This window comes from Papilio xuthus, unplaced genomic scaffold (genome assembly GCF_000836235.2).
Source record: "Papilio xuthus unplaced genomic scaffold, Pxut_1.1 DF826961.1, whole genome shotgun sequence".
Lineage (NCBI taxonomy): Eukaryota > Metazoa > Arthropoda > Insecta > Lepidoptera > Papilionidae > Papilio > Papilio xuthus.
Genome location: NW_013531688.1, coordinates 4,765,164 through 4,787,403, shown reverse-complemented (window position 1 = coordinate 4,787,403; position 22,240 = coordinate 4,765,164). Strand labels below are relative to the sequence as shown.

General features: G+C 33.8%; 1 protein-coding gene across 4 annotated transcripts in view; it reads right to left on the bottom strand.

The window, feature by feature from the left end:
* Positions 1 to 22,240, bottom strand: part of LOC106120093 (hypoxia-inducible factor 1-alpha) — an 83,472-nt gene that overhangs the window by 2,408 nt on the left and 58,824 nt on the right. For 3 of the 4 annotated variants that reach the window (XM_013315277.1, XM_013315274.1, XM_013315276.1), the window contains exons 8-11: positions 3,528 to 3,820; positions 3,249 to 3,454; positions 2,858 to 3,164; positions 2,619 to 2,779 (exon numbers count right to left, since the gene is read on the bottom strand). In XM_013315277.1, coding sequence (XP_013170731.1) covers positions 2,619 to 2,779; positions 2,858 to 3,164; positions 3,249 to 3,454; positions 3,528 to 3,820 — 967 coding nt within the window. The remainder of the gene's footprint in view (positions 1 to 2,618; positions 2,780 to 2,857; positions 3,165 to 3,248; positions 3,455 to 3,527; positions 3,821 to 22,240) is intronic. The other variant, XM_013315275.1, reaches the window with a different exon arrangement.

The following is a 22,240-nucleotide window of genomic DNA, read 5'->3' as shown; positions in this document are numbered from 1 at the left end:
TTTATTTAAGCAAATAAACATAAATCATAGTATATTTACATTTAATATAAAAGAGTCACTTTATTAAAGTGGAATATCCTATTTTAGTACTAGAATATTGCTAGAAAATATCTATATAGCTTTTATATCTGAATATCTGGAATACTTCTTAAAATGCGAAACAACGAATTCTAGAAAAGGGTATCCAATCTCGTCGTGTCCCAAATCGTGCAGTTAGATAGCATTACTCGGGGCCAAGTAATTGACGCTTCCGTTATGTTGGGGCTCCATTTTAGCGCTCCCAAGGAGACACTTATCGGACTGGGGAGAACGGACTTATACGGGCACCGCCTTCGGATAACTGGACTATGCTATACTTCTGTTTTTGTTAAAGTGCCGGCTGTAGTCATTGGTAATAAAATCTTCTCTTTATTGAACCTTAGACTTGATAATTTTACATTTTGTAATTACGGTAAGCCAAAGTAACTCTCTACCTAACTACTCTTTGTCTTTGGTCATCAAAGATTAAAATTGAATGTCAAATATACCAATTGGTAGTAGTGCCTTAATTATTATTTTCCTCTTTTATTTCTATTTATATATTTCTTGTAGACACAGGAAATAATATAATTTAATTAATTGTTAATTAACAATAATCTACTAATCATTTTTTTTTTATATTTTTAAGTAAAGTGTCAAAATTGTGTCTGAATTATAAATACACGCGAATCGTTTTTTTAAAATAAAGATACGAGTACCAAAAAGGTTTTTTTGCATGACTGTTAGTTCTTACATAATTTGATTATATACATATTTATGGTTTTATTTATATATATTTTTTTCACGACGATTAACAATTTTATTAATAAATCCTTTGGTAGCATGACTTAACGATTAAATACGTGACGACTGGTCGCTATGTACATGTTTGCATAGAGTTTTAAATTAGTCACTTTAGAATTTTCCTTATTCTGTCCAAAGTAAACATGTTTCTTAACTTGTAGTCACTATAAATACTAAAATATATTATACTATTGAATGTTATATAAGGAATTACATAATGAAAGGTCAATAACCTACATTTTTGGATGTCACATCAAGATTGTTGCTATCTAATATTTCTAAGTAATTAATCTTTTTTCCAGTATTACTAGAATTAAGGATATTTTCTTCTAATTACACATATTCTGAATAAATTTCATTTGTCGTTAATATTGTCATTTTAGTTCATAATCTTCTAGTGATTGATTCCGAGATAGTGGCCTCAAAATAAACTGTCGTCTCTTTTCTTTAAATTAAAATAGAAGAGATAACATTATGTTTTCTATAGAGTTGAAACAGTGGAAGCCCACGTTAAAGTTAAAGCTAATACTCGTAAAGGAAGAAAAGGATTAGGAATGGGGTTAAATGAAATCAACGTGCATAAGTTTCATTTTTTTTAGTTTCGTTTTTTAATGTTTGATAATTTTTTTTTTCAAAAAAATTGATTAATCCATATATTTTTCGAGAAAAATATTTTCTTCTAATTACACATCGTTCAATAAACTTTACAAGTAGTGAACAACGATGATAAAATTATCACTACACATATGTACTATATATTTGCTTTTTTAATAAATATAGGTTAAAATTTATATAAATGGCCGAATACATTGTTAAATCTACATATATTAGCTGCTATACATAAAAAAGTTAAAAAACCGTATTCGAAACCTTTTCTATGCTAGACTTTTAATTGATCGAAACATCCATTTAACCAACAAAACTAACATATATATAAAAACAATATATTTATATGTATTTGGCAGTGAAGACACTGTAAACTGCATTAAAACATCCCTCAGGGAACTTAATCTACAATAGACTCTAATATATAAAACCTCATCTAGTCGCAGAGTTGACAAACTCTGAATAAAACTAACATTAAACGTAGACATTTCTATAGATAAATAACTCCTAAAAATAAATAAACAGCGCTCGTTATCGCTAAAATAAAATAAAAAAACTACACAACTACCAACATAAGACGGAGCGCGGCATATCATTCGCCTAAAACCACTAAACGTGAGTTTCCGAAGCAATAATCCATGTTTAAAACGTATTGTTATGTCTGATCGAGAATGACAGGGATTACAATATGTTTTATACAGAAATTGTTGTCTCAGAAACCAACGTTAAGTTAACATAAAAAAGATTCAACTGTCCATCACATAACTACAACGATATGCGTAAGTTAAACTTAACCACTAGAACGAAAGACTTGCTTCAACACTAAGTAAATAGAGCTCACCTTTGCCCTTCGAATTTTTTACTTCTGCAGTATACAAAAAGTATTTCGGATTGTTACTGGAAGATTTGAAGACCTTAGATAGGATCTAAACAGTTCCAACTGATAGACATTTTAATATTGATATGGGTGATTGATATCACAATCATAATATTGGAAAAAATATATTTTATTAATTCGTTCCGGACCTCTCGAGCCACGACCGACATAACGAGCCATCAATCCGTACACTGGACGTCTATTATCACAGTTTATGAATGAACCAATGAACCACTATTCAAGCCTTGGCCTTGGGGCGCGGGCGACACTGCACTGTGCAGATGTAGCCAGCGTCCACGTCACAGCCGCTCACCAGGAGGTTCATGAGGACGCTTGAAGACTGCGACTGCGTCCGGGGCACTTCCGTCGGGGAAGGGCTGCGCTTGACGCGCTTTGCAATCGGCTCCTCCTCCTGCTTCAATACCCTCTTGACACCAGTGTCCCATGACGATACACTCCTGTTTGGAATTAGACCTGCAAATAAATGTTGAATATAATAATATTTCTTACAAATATTATATATTTCAAGATGATAATGTTGGTGATAGAGACCTTGGTCTGAGTAAATATTCGTGATAAGATCCTGTGGCGGTGGTCCTGTCGGAGCGGCGGCGAGCAGGCGCTGTAACGCCGGCGCGCTCGACACGCTTTGCGTCTCCGAGGGCTGGGGCCTGGCGAGACTAACGTTGTCAGGCAGTGCACCCCACATAACTGCGGACTCCAAAACCGGGAGCTCATCGCTAGTGGGAATGAACGGAGAATTTCCATCCTCGATGTCATTATCTGATCTGCCATTGTCGAACGCATCTAGCGTCAATTCTGTTAATAGGGAAGACTGTTCGCATGATGATTCAGTTTCCTGCAATGGAAATTTACTGGGTAATCATTATGGTCTTTTAGTCGCATTAAGAATACTAAAAGATACGGATTCTTCGAAGGTTACCTGAGGATCAGGCGAGGATAACAAGGAGTCGGCTGTGAGCGAGTCAACTGGCGATCCGGTCGCCAAATCGTCGCCTAGTAAGCTACAGTAGTTGTCGCTCAAAATGAAATCTTCAAACATATCAAATGGGGTATTCTCTAGAGGAATACAAGCGTCTCCGGCCGTGGGCGCCAAGTGTGTCAGGTCTTCAGGCTCGTCCTTAAGCACTGCAAAAAATCGGAACGTAGTAGATCGATTCTTTTAGCTGAGAACGTGCACAATAAAGCAAGCAACAGATACCTAAGCTGTGGAAGTTGGTGTGCCACTCACTTGTAAGTCCTTCGTCTTGGGAGAACATGAGAAAGCCTTTGTTCATTTCTTTCTTTCGCGGTGCGAATATCAATTCTGTGACGGGTATTGGTCTCTCCTCTTCCGGGAGGACGGCGGCTACAATGGCGCCGTTGGGTGCCTCTGTCGCCGGGTGGCAGATCGGGGCTGGCGCTGCCTTCTGTGGCTTCGGGACCACGATAGGCTTTATGTCAGCATGCTGCACTTGGTGTGCAGCAAACACCTCATCTCTGCACTCGATACCGCTGAGAACAAAATAAATCACATGCCAACATTTTTCTAACTACTAGGTCTACCTCTATTAAATAACATAAAAATATTCTGAACCTCTGTTTTTTATTACATTAAGTATATCGTATATCATGAGTTTTAACTTCATTAAGTTCAGTATAAAGTCTAAAATATCTACTGTGTAGTGTAGTCATAAAACAAACGGATCTGCATAGATTTGTCATTAAGCTGCGAGTTAGTTACTAAAGACGATTATGAAACTGGTAATAAGTGAGGAGCGTTGCATTAAGTGCTAATCGTATTGGCGAGTGTACATCTCGGTGTATCAATACGACATATGAGTACATACAATGTATGGGCGGCACGTTGCGAGATGTATTGCAATTGCGAACAATCAGTCAACAATAATCAAGGCCGCTGTTTAAACGAGTTCACGCCTAGTCTCATGCAAAATACACATAACTATAACATTATAATATTGTGGAAAGCTATCGAAAAATTTACATATGTAAATGAATATAACTAACAACAAATTTATCTAAATCATATAAACTAAATGTTTAATCCATGTAATCGTAGAAAAGCGAACGTACCGAAGCACAAGTTGCAACAAAATAAATATAGATGGTCATTATCCACCAGTAAATTGCTTCGATTAATTAATAAAATGTCAGACAAAGATAACCCGCAAATGGTCCCACAGGAAACGTTTGCGTCAGTGATCTTTAATCGAAATCATTAAATCTCTTTGCGGTTTGATAAGGGTATTATTGAGTTACTAAGGTTCACGACACATTTAACCTTATAGATTAAAATAGACGCGTTAAGCGGAAATTTCTTACGTTACTATAAAACACACATACACTTTTTGATGCGGCATTTATTTTCGAAACATGAAAAATCTATAGCAAAATATTTGTTTCATCAAATTAAGTACGATAACGCTTACAATATCATATCCTAATACTAAAACCACTTCAAACGTCTGATCGCGGTCTTGTTGTTTATTATAATGACGCAACAAAAACAAATCCATGCTTCTACTTCGGAGCCTGTTCCGTTGCATAAATGCATCTGTGAGGGATCGATCAGAAAGAGATGGTAAAACAGAAATACAGTTCAATCGAGAGGGATAAACGTAGAAACGTAATACGGCCTCGACTGCGACCTTGCTATCCCCATCCCCCGGCGTCTCTCGTTTTCATCGGCCATTCACAAGAGGGCGCAGCGGCGCGCGCAGCAACAACAAAGGTGGGGTGGGTATCGATTGTCCGAGATTTTGATGCGAAGTTCTCAACAAAAGTTGTCTACGACGTATACACACGGCGCAATTGCACTTTACTACGTCATTAGGGAAAGTGAAAGCAAGAATATCTAATATGTGCAGAAAGAACTACATTTATTTTCTATAGCCGTAAACATATACATAATTTACTGTGTGAAATATAGAGAGCAGCTGTTAGCGGCCTTGGCCGTGAAACTCAACGGCGAGTAACGCAATTCAACAATTACATGTTAACACGGTCGAGGACGTATTACGTCACATCATACCAAGATGCTTTTATATTAACGCTTATTTATCAGAACCTTAAACTTAAACTGCTTAAACCTTAGCATAAACTTAAACGGCACTATCTCAAGTAAACTATTTATATATTATATTCATTCAGAATACATTAATTTCGTTATAAGTTAAGATTTTTATTTTTCTATCTTTGTAATGAATAAATACATCAATCTAGTATTTTTGACTTTTATTTAAAATATTCTTTTACTATAATACTACTAATATAGTAATATAGGCTAAATATAATATTATATAAGCAACCCGCACTTGGCTAGCTTGGTTGACTATAGCCTAATCACCCTGATATTAGGGTAGGATCCGAGCCCCTCGGTAGGGACGTATAGTGAGCTGATGATGATGATAATATTATTAAGAGGAAAGATTTGATTAAGTTGTTGACACAAGCTATATTTGATACTAGATTTTTTCAACGCTCAGACGAAGTTACGTACAACTATTTAATATTTTTTAATTATCAGTATATTGTTAATAAAGTTTTTAAGATAATATTATTATTAATACTGCAATTTCACAGTTAATTTGCTTTCTCGAGGTTTTATATCTCATTATGTATCTAACAATTAATACTTATATAATGACAAGGGAGCGACTTTATATAATTATAGTACTAAGCTACTTACGTCACTTATTTGCATTAAAAACAAATTAAAGAGTATGCAATTAAACAATACCAAAGTTAAAAAAAGTCAAAAGTCAATACAATTAAATGTTTTTAATTATTCACTGTATAAATTCATTTGTAGGAAAAAGATTTAACGACGTTTTTCGCATGTGAATTTAGATATTAAAATAACGATAACTCAGAACTAAAAATTATTAAAATATGTTACATATATAGAATATTATTTACTACTTTAACGTACCACGTAAAATGATAGACCAGTCTTTCCCAAAGTGGGCGATAACGCCCACTTGTGGGCATTGCAGGTCTTAAGTTGCGGGTTATAGTAAAAGTTTCGTTTAGAATTCTCCGTTAATATACATAAATAGGTCACAATAATTAATTAATTTTAATTTGAAGTTATAGTGGTTTTTAAATATGTGTAAATATGAGGGCGCTAAAAAAATATTTATTCTCAAAGTGGGCAGTAAGCAAAATAAGTTTGGGAACCACTGTGATAGACGAATAATTACTATATGAACAACTTGCGTCAAGTATTACGTATATCAAGATTTATGCGGTAAAAATACTTTAAAATTGATCATCATGGTATTACGTAGATAAAAAATTCGATGCAAGACAGACGGTAGACTATCGTACGATAAACATTTACATAAAATAAACTATTCAAGGGCGATACTGATAAGATTTCTGCACATATTACTTTAGCGTTTCATCATAACATAGTAAAGATTTATTTGTTGTAATTAGAAATACCATATTCGTGCTATTTTCGATTTATATGAACAAAAAGAAGAGCATCACTTTAAGGGTATTTATCTATATTTTAGCAATAAAAAATTGTTTAATTTCATTTTAATCACGACTAATATTGAATGACAGGTGTCGTGAACTGTTCTTTCTATCGTATTGGATGGTCAGTGGTGATCGATCAAGACCTGTTTATACAATTGGTAAACGATGTATTAATGTAGGCAATGTATGAAGACGCGGCGCGGGCGCGGGAGTCAAGGCCGGCGTCGTTATATAACCAGCTGAAGGCGGCGGGGGACGCATCCGCTAATTTTAGCGCCTCTCGAAAATAAGACAATCGCAGCGAGCAGTCGCGCTCTCAAAACGCATCGCACAGCCCACCCGGTGCACCGTTACGCAAATAATAATTATTATAACAAGATTGCATTACAATAACAACGATCACACTGTTACAAACGACGACGCTGATAACTTTTAGCGTAGTGTTATAAATGCTGTTATATATTTAATCACTGCTTACTCGATGTATATACACTTTATATTAGTTAATACAATGCGTACGACCGGTCTCGGCACTAGTAAGAGGACACATTCACTGCACTATACACTGTCCACGATCACTGATTCTTACCATGATGGGGTAAGCTTCGCAATGTATTCGGTGTGTGGTCAAGTTTCGGCAAAACAGCTGATCGTGATCGCAAGTTTCGTTGGTACGAGCGATGCGTGCGTCCGCTGCGGCGTCCGTGCAGAGAATGATACGTCGCGACGGCGGCGCACTCACGCCGACGCTAGTGACGTGACGTGCCGAGCGCATAGTATCCATGGCGCGGAGTAAATGATAAATTTTTTTCTAGGGTTCCCGCTCCGTTCATTCGACAGGCACGCGGCGCTTTGATAAGAGTTCGCGGCCCGTCACCGCGCCGATGTCGTATCTTGATCACGGTCAGGTTAATGAGACATCACTAGCTCGCGTGTGATCCTCACACTACGCTTGTTGCTACGTATCGATAACGTTTATGGTTATTGGCACTATTTAAAATAATAATCGAGCATATTGGGTGATATTGTAGCCGATTGGTTTATTTTCGCAACGCTAAGACTTGCGATTCTATTATGGCTTAAGTCAACACAACTTACAGTAGTAACACGTATGTAAGGACAATACCTCAACGCAAAGCAAACGTATTTCGACGTGCATATTTACAATCCTTAGTACTTCTCTCTTCCTAGTAAATCCTCTTGTATGTCGTTGTGTAATTTATTAATAAATTTTCTGTATTTATTAAAACCTCTGCGGTTATATTTGATGACATACAAATGAATAACAGTACCGATAAGAAGTCAATACATACATTAACAAAGTAATTTAAAAATCCATTATTTATTCGCACGAACGGTACAGAACAATCGGTCCATCAATCAAGACTGGTCAGTTAGGGCACTTTATATGAGCTTAAGACGATATGCCATTCGCTAAACTGGTTATCCAGAAGTTAACATAGCCCTTACATTATTCTATTTTTAAAAAACGAACGGAATTTACGACAAAGCTACAGTTTAATTAAGGCTCTGCCCCCCCCCCCCTCTTCCAAACTAGTACGCCGTGGCCACTTCGATATCGAAGCGGACTTTTTTTTTTAAATAAATTATTTCGTTCCGAAGCATCGATTGTAATTAATAAATAATATTATTATCTATTAAAACCTTTGACGCAAAAGGTTATATGAAATAAAAAATAAATGTTACATCATTTATATTGGTGATGAAAACTATTACGATTTTGTGGTAACATTTAGGCCTTTCCATTTAGATAGTATGTAATCATGAATATCTAAATTAAATCTGAGATTGTTGATAGGTAGGTAGACATATAAACGTACTTTATTGTAATAAATTATAAAATAAGTGATATAAAAATGTTTACAATCCATCTTAGTTGCCACGACATCGGATACGTTCGGATGAAGGCGCGTTGTTCCACAATTTAGCCGCGTAATACAATACCGACCTTAATGGACCCAGCTCTAGCTACTGCCACACTGGATTACCAATGAGATTATAAAACTTATTGCGTTTCAATTCTCCACTTAACGTGGGTTTCTGAGAACTCTGTTTAAAGTATATCGCTGTTTTATTAAAAAGACAGAGATGACGATATGTTCTATACAGAGATTTTGGTCTCAGAACTTCATGGTTAAAGATAACTTTTAAGATTAAAGATGTAAGTATGTTAGAAGTTTTAACTATATTTTGAAACTGGATATTTAAATAAGCATACAAAAGTAAGAATTTTGTATTTAAAAACGCACACATCATTAAAAATACAAAAAAATGGTTAAGAGCCTAATTTTTTTTTAGTGTCTTAATAAATAAAATACGTGAAATTTCAAACAAAGTGATTTGTGAAACAAGTGGAAATGAAAAACAAAAAATATAAATGTGTTATAAAAAAGAAAAGTACGAGAACTTCGAAAAAACTTACATTTCGAGAAAAATCACGATGATAATGACAAAAAAAATTGAACCACTCAAAAAATTTACACTTTTAAGTTAAATTTATAGAAATCATAACAAAACATTTATAAATTGAAAGATATTTAAATACAACAGACTTGTGTACATTTATTCATATGAATACCAGTCTTTACTTCTCCGCTTTTGAAATAACAATGTCGGAAGACTAGCGGGCTACACCAAGGATTCATATGTACTAGTTGCACAAGTTTTACAATTTTTGTATGATGTAATAAAGTGGAAAAAAAACTTTAAAAAAGCTTTACATTTCTTACTATACATCGATATTTAATACTTGATTATTAAAAAAATAAAAAGATAGACAAAATTACAGACATTTCGTTTCTTTTCAAATTATTACATCATGCTGTATGTTACATCTGAAATAACTATCAAATATATGAATAAGCGATGACAAACTAAGCTATCACATCACTTTTTGTTATATGATAGGAGACTAGCTGTCGCCCGCGACTCCGTCTGCGCGAAACTAAAAAAACTAAACTAGTAGCCTATGTGTTCTCCAAGGCTATGTTATACATCTATGTCAAATTTTAACAATATCCATGCAGCCGTTCTGGAGATACCTTCTTCATCTATCTATCTATCCAAACATTCGTATTTATAATAATGGTAAGACATGATTTTGGCTTTTTTCAATTCTAACACTGGCAAAAGTTTTACTTAGGAACTAACTGGGCAAGTGAAATCGTGACACTGTTAGTGTTAATAAAAACTTTTTGCTTTTTTGACAGTGACACCAATATTTCAGCTCATTATACGATTCGCTTAAATTACCTCTTCTTTATTTATTTACGCAAATACATGCGTAAAGAAACCGATACCTTAAAGCAAAAAGATAGTACTCTTATTTTTTACCACAATAAATTAAGCCAAAAAAAGGTTTTCAATATATCTGAAATTCGCCTACATTCTAAGTTTCTGTGGCTTTATAATATGTAAGCGAATGGGGCGTTTAACGTAACCAGTAAAACCGGTGTATGGTATAGCGTGATCCATCGTGTGACCGGGTGAGTGTATGAAAGCTCGAGGCGCCATTTTGTCTCGCAAAGTTGACGGCTGAATGGCACTGTTTTATAATGACTACGATAAATACGACTGTAAATTATTACTAACGCTTTCACGCTTTAAACTGATCTTTGTTATATAGAAGACAGCAAATGAGGAATAAGCCTTATGCTAGGTGGGAAGACTTCCATGGAGTGCTTGCGATATTCCAGACTTTAAGAAACCATTTTTAAACATTGTCATTGGTTGAGAAAATTATCTATAGACAATTCTTCAGATCAACAACATTGCTAAATTTAAGAAATCCCCAGATTTTGCGAGTATTTTTAGAAGAGGATTTAAAACAATCGTCAAGTAAAACAGATACGTCGATTCCGGGTCAGACGCTTGCGAAATGCAAGATGCGGCTCGCGCGCTGCAAATCATTATGCAATTAGGGCCGCATGTACTCGGGTCATTGACCGCACCTACAACCCCGATTTACATGCTACATTTTGTAGTCACGTGCAAGTGGTATTAAGGTAATTCTAAAATTTAAAAAAAATCGTTCAAACAAGATAATGTAATGACGCAAGCTATTGAAATGGTCTGTATCTTTTTAACAATCGATAGAACTGCCACATTCAGATTGATAATCATTAAGTAATATTTTAGTGTGTATACGACTTTCTAAATCAACCTAAGGGTTTTGCTTAGTTGACCAATTAGTCTTAGTGTGTCTGTATTTCGTTTGATGGTCATCCATAATGTATCGAAGTGTAGAATTAATATTGTAAATATAAATCAGTTTTAAACGACACAAGTACGATTTGAAATGTCATCATAATCAGCAACTATTATAGCTAAATCATGGGCTGACCTCTAAATATAAAACTTGAATTGAAACTACGAACATCGAGTGGCAATGGCCTTATAGTTATTTATTCAATAAATTAACAAGCATGGATTACACTCATTAAAGTAATTAGGCACTACAAAAATACATTACGTGATAAAATTTAAATACATTTAAGTAATATTTTGCAATTTATAGCATATAATATTTGGAATAAAAATTCAAAAAAGTAAAAAAAAAACAAGGGATTGATGTACTTCCTAAATAGATTAAGAAGTAAGAGTAGGTAAAGACAAATAGATTAATAAATTTATTTTAATATTTTATTGAGTTATATTCTTTCTTGTAACAATTATAGTCAAGTCTAATGTACCAAAGTCAAAAGTTTTATTGTTTAAACTCAAACAATCTTTGGATTTAATTGGTACAAACGAATGTACGTGACTTAGGCATCGTATACCCAGACTAGCGCCTTACATCACCTCTATGACAAATCATTTCGCGTTTTACCGAACCCCATTTAAAGCGATATCGTCATTCCGGCAAATAGAAGATTCGGAACTGAACACGAATTTTATGCGTTTAATGTGAAGTTATAAATTTAGAATCGGATGTTTACTATTTATTCAAAAGTTCCTTGTTATTTTAAACAGCGGAAATTACGTCGGAGTAGTAAATAAGCGAATAAATGTGACTGCAAATTGTGTCTTTTATTACTAGGAATCTGAAGATTTAAGTTTAGTAGCTTTTGTATAGTTTTAGGTTGGAATTCTGAAATATATTTTTGAAAATAATATTCATCTAAAGTAGAATTTTTATCCTTGACAAATATACTACAAACTGTAAATAGCTCGTCATATCGTTGAAGATGTTTTTTGTTCCTTGTCATTTTAACTTAAAATTTTTATTCAAGTAAATTTTTTGTGCTGTTACTTAAAAGTGCAAAATTGCATTTCGTAATTCCATTGTTTGAATCAAGGCCTCATTACCTTACACTGTATATAAATGCAGTTCGTCGAATGCATTGCAATACGTTTTAGGAATTTGCAATTTATCTACTCAAGCGATTTTTATGTCAAACTAGCAGTCGCCCGAAATTCGGTTTGCGCGGAATTAAAAAAAAACGCATAGTAGCCTATGCGTTCTTCCAGACTATGTTCTACATCTATGCCAAATTTCAGCGAAATTCGTTAAGCCATACATCCATCTAAGCATTCGCATTTATAATATTAGTAAGAGAGTAGAAGATAAGTAAATTATAAAAACTTGCTTGTAGCCAACGTAATACATTTTTTTGGTGTCTCTGCATGTGTTCTAATCAGCAATCTGTAAGAAGTTACCAATTATTTTTTTACAATTAGTATAATACGTATCTATTGTAGTACAAACTAATTTTTAAATAAAGTTATAGATTTGATACTATTACATGATATAAACAATGTAGATTAAATTAAGACTTTATTAAGAAATAACTTTAATACGCTTAATTATAATTTCTGTTACATCTTTTTGTCTGTTAAGTTGTTTTTTTTGAGGTTTTAATTGTGTTATGTTATTCTTAATGTCATTGAATGGATTTAATGTCCTGTTATCATTATTATTAAAAAGTACAGAAAAAGTTGACTCAGTCAGTATGTATATGTATCAGACGGTTACGTGACCGGGTGCACGCAGGTGTTGATTTCGAGGAACAGCAAGCTTCATATTTGTCGATTCAAAAGGCTATCGTAACGGTAAAATATTGAAAGTTATTCCATCGGAAATTCAGATCGGCAAATGTGACAAAAACGTAGGCACTTTATTTGAATCTTACAAATCAGTCGCGTCATGTGTTATTCTTATGGGTTGATTTCCAAGAATAGTCGTATTTACAAAACCACAATAGTATATTATTAATATTGTAAATGCAAATATTTAGATGGATGGATGATTGAAAGTATCTCCAAAGCGGTTGAACAGATCTCGATGAAGTTCGGCATACATATAGAACATAGTCTGGAAGAACACATGGGCTACTAATTATGTTTTCTTTTAATTCCGCGTGGACGATGTCGCGGCCGACAGCCAGTTTGTCATATTTTTTGTTTAAATTACATTTTCACGTGTAGTTGTGAAACAGACGAAGTTGTTAGAAAATTTCTGCGAATTAACCAACTTTTAGAAAGGAATCATATAAAAAAATTCCATTGATGAAAAATTAAAACGATATAATATCAAAAGATAAAGAAGTCAATGAACTTGAAGCGTATCAAGTTAGATTAGTAGTCGAATGTCGTAACAGTAAGCAAGTAATAGTAATGATTATTGAATTCAATTAGAAAATATTGAACAAACAAAAGAGTTTCTTAGCTTGTCGAATGTAACTATTCTTATTTCATGTTTGTATCAAACCGGTACATTCATACAAAGTTCTATACCCATGTTTGTTCCCAAAGGGGGTAGACAGAGGAGAAAAATGATACAATTACTATGACGTATAACATCATAAAACAAAAACATTTTATAACTGACTAACTGTCGCCCGCTAATCTGGCCGCGCAGAGTTAAAAGGAAACATAATTAGTAGCCTATGTGTTCTTCAAGACTATGATCTCTATGTAAGCCAGATTTCATCGCGATCAGTTCAGTCGTTTTATAGATACCTTAAAACGAACATCCATCTATCCATCTAAACATTCACGTTCATATTACTAAGAGTAAGGATTAGAAGCGAAAAACACCTTCAAATATTGCCTTTATAAAAAGTAGCCTAAAAAAACAACTTCAAATACTAAAAGAAAAACAAAACTATTACTGCAATTCTCGATGAGTAATATATTTAAAAGGACTGATCACGTAACAAATTCCCAAGGTCCCGGTCGCGTGGGCTTGCCCACAATTGACGTCAGAACCATTGCCCTCTTCCCGACTGAACAACGAAAATCAAGTTGTTTGTTAAGATCGTAAGTATAGTATGGTATAGATGCTTCTAAGGGAAACCCATAGGTAACAAAATAAAAAATTATCTGCCAGGAGTCACATCGTGTGTTTACAATTAAAAATCTACATGAAGGGATTATTTACGTAGCCCTTAAACTAAAATGCGGCGTTAAGTGTTATTAAAAAATTAAATCAGATGACTACGGACAAAAATAAGAATTGGATGATATATTTTACTGTTCAAAATCAGTGAAATTGTTTATGCTGCAGATTACAATGGAACATATGTACATACGTATGTGTTACCTTCCTTTTAGAGCGTGCAGTACGGCGGACGTTCATACGCCTAGGATAACTCTTAATCAGATTACTGCTTTTTATATTGATTGACGTATTATAAAAGAAATCATAACTTATAATTAAACTAAATTTTCATTTAAAACGCTGCAAATATTAAAATAAATAGAAATGGAAAACAGAGAGCTTTTAGTTACAAAGATCTCTCAGTGGTGGTTTGTTCGAGGTAACATTACGCCCACGTTTCTCATTCAACTTGTAGCGAATTGCAATGTTCTGGTATGTAAAGCTGAGGGGGAGGGGTTGAATGAACTCGTGGGGGGTTAGCAGTGCATTCCCCGGGGCAGAAACAGAACGATGACCGGGCGATGTTATACAACCGGGGCAGAATGAATGCATTGTAATTCTCTTTGAAAACGTGAGTTTGGAACCTTTGTGCGGTTTAGAAAGGTATAGCTCTTTATGTATAATATAACTAACTATCGCCTGCGACTCCATCCGGGCAGAATTTAGAAAAAACTTAATTAGTAGCCTATGTGTTCTTCCAGACTATGTTCTGCATCCCTGTCAAATTTCATCAAGATCCGTTGAACCGTTCTGGAGACACTGTCTAACAAACATCCATCTAAACTTTCGTATTTATAACATTAGTAAAATAAATATTATTTTGATTTTATTTACAAATAAAATGTTACACATCAAATACGTTGATGTGTAACATTTTAAACAGACAGTTAGGGTTCTTTCAAATCTCCCATTGTTACATCTAAACAATCAACATTTATAACGATCATTATTTTTCATCAGTCACATCGCATTTTGGAATGCGTGGTCCGACCCAGGATATAATAAATCATATACGAGGATGTGTTAAGCAATTATGCTCTTTATAATATTGTTAGACGGTCCATTATTGCATAGATGATGTTATACGCCCCTATAGCTAGTGCATCACGCCACCGCAGTAGTTTATCAGCAGATTGCATCGTTATACTCCGGATGAGAGTTATTGGTTCAGCTGTATTAATATCTTATCATTAAGACTTATCATTATATATAGACGAATTCCATCGGATTTTTATTGATTTTTTAAAATAATTTACGGATATTTTTACCTAATAGTACTTCTAAGAGCGTGGCTCAGGGGTTAAGCACTTAACTTGTAATCTGCACGCCCTGCGTTCGAATCCCGCCATTTGTCAACGTGGTTTTCGATTTATCTATGTAAATTAATATGTCGTTCTTACGGTAAAGGAAAAAATCGTGATGCAATCTGCACATATCTGTAAATAAATTCAAAGATATGTGTAGTCAACCAACTCGCACTGTGTCAGCTTGACTGACTGTGGCCTAGTCGCTACATACTTAGGGTAGGCTCCGACCACCTAAGTGGAGGCGTATAGTAAGTTAACATGAGCAAACATGTTTTAATTAAAAAAAGTGTTTTACACAATTTAAAAATATCTTACAATTGGGCGGAAAAAATCTTTTACAATCGTAAATCAAATCGCTAAACAGAAATATTGACATACCTTTATGACACGAATTATTGCTATATTATAAGTAAAGGGGCCATAGAAGCATGTAATATATGTGATATCAATGTAAAACGATTATCATCGACCAAGACACGATTAACGTCTAATAATAGACGAAGTACTGCTCTGAGTGCACTGGATACGTGTTGCCGCATTGACCCACATATTGTGTGAAAATAAACGACATTGCACGCGGGGCTATTGCTGTGTGCCTTAGGGTCGAAGCGAGAGCTTAGAAAAAGACCCAAAGGGTATAGCACAACAATTTATAATAAAGTGTAACGTCATTGACAGTATTAAATTTGTAATGAGTATCGGCCTTAAAATAAAACGACAAATCTCAGACAAATTGTGAGATATTTTGCCGATGACGTTACGAAAACGCATGTCCCAAATATTCGTGATAGACCCTCCGACAGCAGACAACATTTACATTGTCATTAAATTAACGCAAAATGTATTTTATTCGAACCGGTTGCCTATATTTTTGTCTATTGTCATTATTAGTCTTCGTTAAGTTTTAGTTAAATACGTAACATATCCTGTCCTATGACATTTTTTGTTATCTTTCCTACATGTGATTGTGTTATCTCATTATCACGTGTTTAAATAATCCAGTCACTAAATAAATTATAATAAAATTACTATTTTTAAGAATCAAAGTGTTGGCTAACTGAACTATTTTGACTATAGGAGAAACAGAGTAAATATAAATAAAATAAATGTATAAGCCGAACTAATAAATAATTACCATTCTTACATAGTCTAAAATAATTTAAACTCTAGGAAATATTGGACTTTACATTAATATCTTTCATATATATTTTAGACGTCATCACCCCAACCTAACTAATATTATAAATGCAAAAATTTGGATGGATGGATGTTTGTTAAAAGATATCTCAAGAACGGCTGCATTGATTTCACTGAAATTTGGCATAGATGTAGAACATAGTCTACTTAGTTTTTTTTTTAATTTCGCGCCATCTTAGTCGCGGGCAACAGCTAATGTTATAATACTATTATCACGTTTATTTATTGCGATAGCTAAGTAAATCTAAGAATTCAGATCCTATACATAATCGAGCAGTTTGCAACTACATTTTAAGTTATATTTGTTTTGCAAAGAGATTTTTTTATATCAGAGAAGGGGGCAAACGAGCAGCAGGAACACCGAGATGATCAACGACTCCCATGGACATTTGCATTACCAGAGGAACTGCAGATGCAATCGCGGTGTAAATCAATAAAAACATTTCAATCGCTGTATCAGTATAATAAAATTAAACTATGGTAAACTTACACTTGTAGGATACTATAGCAGTATTATAAGTTCATTTGTAAAATGCAAATTACGTACAATGTAATAGTAACTCACGACCATCATACAATTTGTAATGGTGAATCGAACTATAGTTCGATTCACCATACCTTTCATACATTTATTGACTTACAGAGTAATTGCAATGGAACATTTTAAACAATATCATTGAGGCAAAAATTACAATTGTTAATGATGATAAAGCATGAAATATGTATTGTTAATTAGTCTATTTGTGCCAACTAAGTTTTCTTTTAAAGGAAGGCACACGTGCAGGAGACTATTATTTAATCTATACATATTAATAAAATTGGTGTGTCTGTATGTTATTTCAAAAACGAATTATTAATTTTTATGTCGGTATGTACCGTCCGCAAGGCCGCGTTTGTCCTGGGCAATCTCCAGAACGGCTAAACCGATTTGGACAGGACTTGGACGGGAAATAGCTGATACACGCAAGCATATTATATACTTTTTTTCTTAATTCTGCGCTGACGATGTTGAGGGCTACCGCAAATTATTTCTGTAATAACTGCATAAATAACTATATAATTAAAAAAGTACTTTTTAGTTTTTACACTTTGTTGTGTGTTTAATTATATTAGTTAGTGCAACAATCAAGAGATATTTAGTGGAATTATTTAATTGTATACAATTGAATTTTATTACAACTTTGCCTAGTACAAAATCTATAAAATATGTTATATATTGCAAAGGCGATAAATCCAATATTTAAACATATAAAGGTTACCAGCTAGCACTTTGTGAAAGCGTAACGTTCAGTCAATATTTATAGGCAATTACGTTATACAACGTTCGATAAGGAGACACTGATAAAGGCATGTTATCTACGCATGTCGTAGATTGCCATCAATTTTGACGGTAATGTCTATTTCATGACAAGTCAACACAAAATTATACATCGAATTGGATAAAAGATTTTACAAAAATACGAATCGATTTAACAAATATGTAGCATGTTAAATTATTGCCTGTCATCTGTGACTCTGTACAAGCGAAATTAAAAAAGTAACCTATATGTTCTACATTTAGGCTAAATTTCAGCGTCATCTGTTTAGCCATTTTAAAGCTACGTAGTAACAAACATCAATCCATCTTAACTTTCACATTTATAATAAGTTAGAAGTAAGATTTATAGATGGCATAAAAAGACACCAAAATAACATTACACAAAGCAAAATCTAATGTGTAGCTTGATTTTTAGTTCTATTATAGTACTTCTAATATTAGTCGCGTTTACATTTGTTACGAATGCTGAAATGTACGAGGCGAAGTACAACTAATGTGTATTTAAAATGAACAAGGATTCATAGAAAATAGGAAGCTTAGCAACCGAATACAGTAGATAACCCCAACCTTAGCTGCATCCGATGACACTACGCCTTGGTGGCAGTTACTTATCTACTGTCAACTGTCACCACTTGATAAGATAAATTTTCCATTGAGGCAAATAACAAGCGAACCGAAGAATATATTATTAATGATTATTACACTACTACAGTAAAGTATTTACAAAATACACAAATTTGTGCCTGTCGAAAATAAGCGGGAATATAAGCCAGAGTTATTCGGTCCCGACGGACGACCTTCATAAGCGAGAATTTCGGGTTATAGAGAAAACCTTGGACTCTTGCTTATCAAGATTTGACTGTACTATAGGGGGAAAGATTTAAGACATTTTTTAAATGATATATAAAGGAGATAAAGATGATAGGAGGAATTACTTTCACTTCACGACTTCTCTCTGGTCGTGGTTTTGCGTCGATTCGTTTGCAGTAACTTATGCTGCTGTGGACTCCACTACTAGTAGTAGTTGCTAGGGTTTTATATATTGAATCATGAAGTTTTTCTAACATTATTCGTTCTTATGACAAAAGCCATATAAGAATTTTATAATCCGAAGTTACGAAAGCAGATGTCTCGTGTACATTAAAGTGAAAAGTGATTTGGAAGTCAAAGCGTAACTTTATTGCGAGGCCATTAGCTTTTTATTACAGCCACTCTTCTTTACCAAACGCCATTATTCGTTAATTAAATAACTCACAAATTGAAAACGAAGAGTCTTCAGGCTACGTGTTTCGTAATTACAATAATTTATACTTTTCAGATTAAAAAAATTGTTTCTACTTTTTCTGATAGTGAACTGGAAAAAATGAATTAAAAATGTGTACATACATGTGATTGTTCTTATTAGTTATAAATAAAACTAAAATATTGTACAGAGTTCCAAAGACCTTATGAAAAGTAAAGTTTTTAATTTACAATTTCTTAACATTTTTAATTTAAATTTAAAGTTTAAACTCTTTAGTTTCAAAGTTTCGTTTAAGTAAAGTTCCTCGACTCGAACTCAATGTGTTGAATAAAACAGTTTTTTAATAAGTTAAAATAACTTCTTATTCCTTTATGCATTATATAAGGCTTTAGTATAACTTCTAATCAAACCTTTTTCAGGAGTTTACAAACTGAAATTTTTCAAATCTAACATTCTAGTTTCATTTCAGTTACATTTCTCTGATTCTCCGATATTTTTTGCTTACTACGAACCCTTGTCAAAATAGTTAACGGTCGTGTATAACAAAATGTCTGTCGGTCTATCGTTTGTACAAAACAATGATATCAATACTTTGTGTGCTGATAACTAGTGTCAGACACATGTTTATGTAAGGCACAGATAAAATCGCGGCCAACTAGAAGTTTCCTGTAACTTCGTCATAGAGAAATTAAAAAAAACGTGGTAATAAACATAGCCTATGACACCCGAGAATAGTGTAGCTCTCTGACACTGAAAAAAATCGGTCCGGTAGTTTTATAATATTACTAAAAATTTGATTGAAAAAAGTCGATTCCACAATGAAATTATATTTATTATTATTTTATAGGAAAACTAACTAAATAGTTATAAAGAATTTTATAAATTCATAGAATGTAGGATTTTCCGTCACACTTAATTCCTTAGTATTTGGTATTTTGTCCACTCAGAAAAAAAAACAAATTTAAAAGCTTTTGATGACGCAGATAAATTTCGCATAACAGTGCATCAAGTAAATTATTGTCATCATGCAGGAAAGCACAAAAATACGCCCAGCCGTGGATTGTGTTTATATCTTACTAATGGATGGATAAATGTATGGGTGTTTTTTTGAAGGTATCTCCAGAACGGCTGTATGGATCTCGCTGAAATTTGGCATAGATATTAAACAGTCTGGAAGAACACGTAGGCGTATTAAGAAGATTTTTATTAAACCGCGCGTTTATATTACTAATTTTAAATAACGTGCGAACAGAGTCGCGGGCGACAGCTAGTTTCTTCATATTCAAATAGTAGACTCTATCCAGCTACTGTTATGTATGTAATGCTCGGGTTCGTTGTTATGATTGAATATTTTAGAGGCTACAAGGAGGGTCAATTTAGCGTGTTCGGGCGTCGGCGATCAGACTTTATAAATGTATTATTGCGTGATACATTTGTTTGTTCGCTAGTTTATTTTTCTGAAATGAATTAATTTAAGTATGACGTTTTTGAAGTGATAACACAACACTATCTTAGATCTACGCTAATATTAGATAAATGGTAGTACCAGTTTTTTTTTAAATAATCAGTTAAAATATCCTATCAGTGGTCTGATATGATATTTCTTTCTAATCCTACTTCCTTACTAACATATAAATGCGAAAGTTTGGATGTATGGTTGGATGTTTGTAAAAAAGTATATCCAGAATGGTTCAACAGATCTTAATGGAATTTGTTACAGTTTGAACACAGTCTAGAGTATCACATAGACTACTTACTAATTTTTTTGCTAACACGCGAACGGAGTCGCAGGCCACAACTAGAGTTAAATAAAAGAGTTAACCAACGTTAACTTATTTACAACCCACCTTTACCATTATTTTACCGCAATATTTACACAAAAAATATTTCAGCAAATAAAAACAAGCAGCTATAAAGCAGGTGAAAATAATTTTGTTTATGTCACGCAGCCAGCGAGAGCTTTTGTCGCTGTCGTAAAAATATAATGAAAGTTTACGCGGTTAGGTGGAGAGAAATATCTGCGAATGCAATCTTATTTAAAAGGTTTCAACCATAATCCTACTAATATTATAAATGCGAATGTTTAGATGGATTTATGTTTGTTTGAAGGTATCTCCGGAACGGCTCAACGGATCTTGATTAAATTTGGCACAGGTGTAGAATATAGTTTATGAGCCATCATGCGTAGGAGGAACAGAGGGGTTTAGTGGGTATGCTTCCCATCTGGAAGAGAATCCCACATAACTGTCGTGACCCCCCCTTCCCCCGGGGCACGGAGTATGCATAAAGCATTCCCCTCTGAAAAAAAAAAGATGTAGAATATAGTCTGGAAGATCACACAGAGTACTGATTATGTTCTTTAATACTGCGGAAGGAGTCGCGAGCAATAGCTCGTGGACCATACAACCAAGATATATTCATATTGGAAAGAAATACGCAAAATATGTCGTTGCTTTTAGGTTGTAATTCTGAGTCAAATTAAACGATATCATAAAAAAATTAATTTATCACAACAAGTGGATTGTAAATGGCTTTATCACAACAATACTCGTAAACAAGATATTACGAAGTTTACGGTAGTATTTTTTTTTGTAAAATTCCTCTGTATTCCATCCGTAACACTTGTATGAAAACATAATATCTCCGTTTATTTTTTCAAAAAACATGAAGGGGTGGTTGTATACTTTTGATCCGGATGGTAATTTGCGACAATGGAAACCCATTGCACAATTCTACTGTTCAGACTACAGGCGTCTAAGAGCTTTGATTTGTGGTAAATTCTTGATCTCAACGTATAATTAAGTTTCGCGTATCAATTCTCGTCTTCCATACGTTTAATTTATCATATCAATAAGTTATAATAAAGGAAATATTCTTGTCAAACGTTAAGCAGACTTTAACTGTTACATCAAGGATAGCGGTTTACTTTGTACTTCTTATCTTACGTTATCTTAACATATTT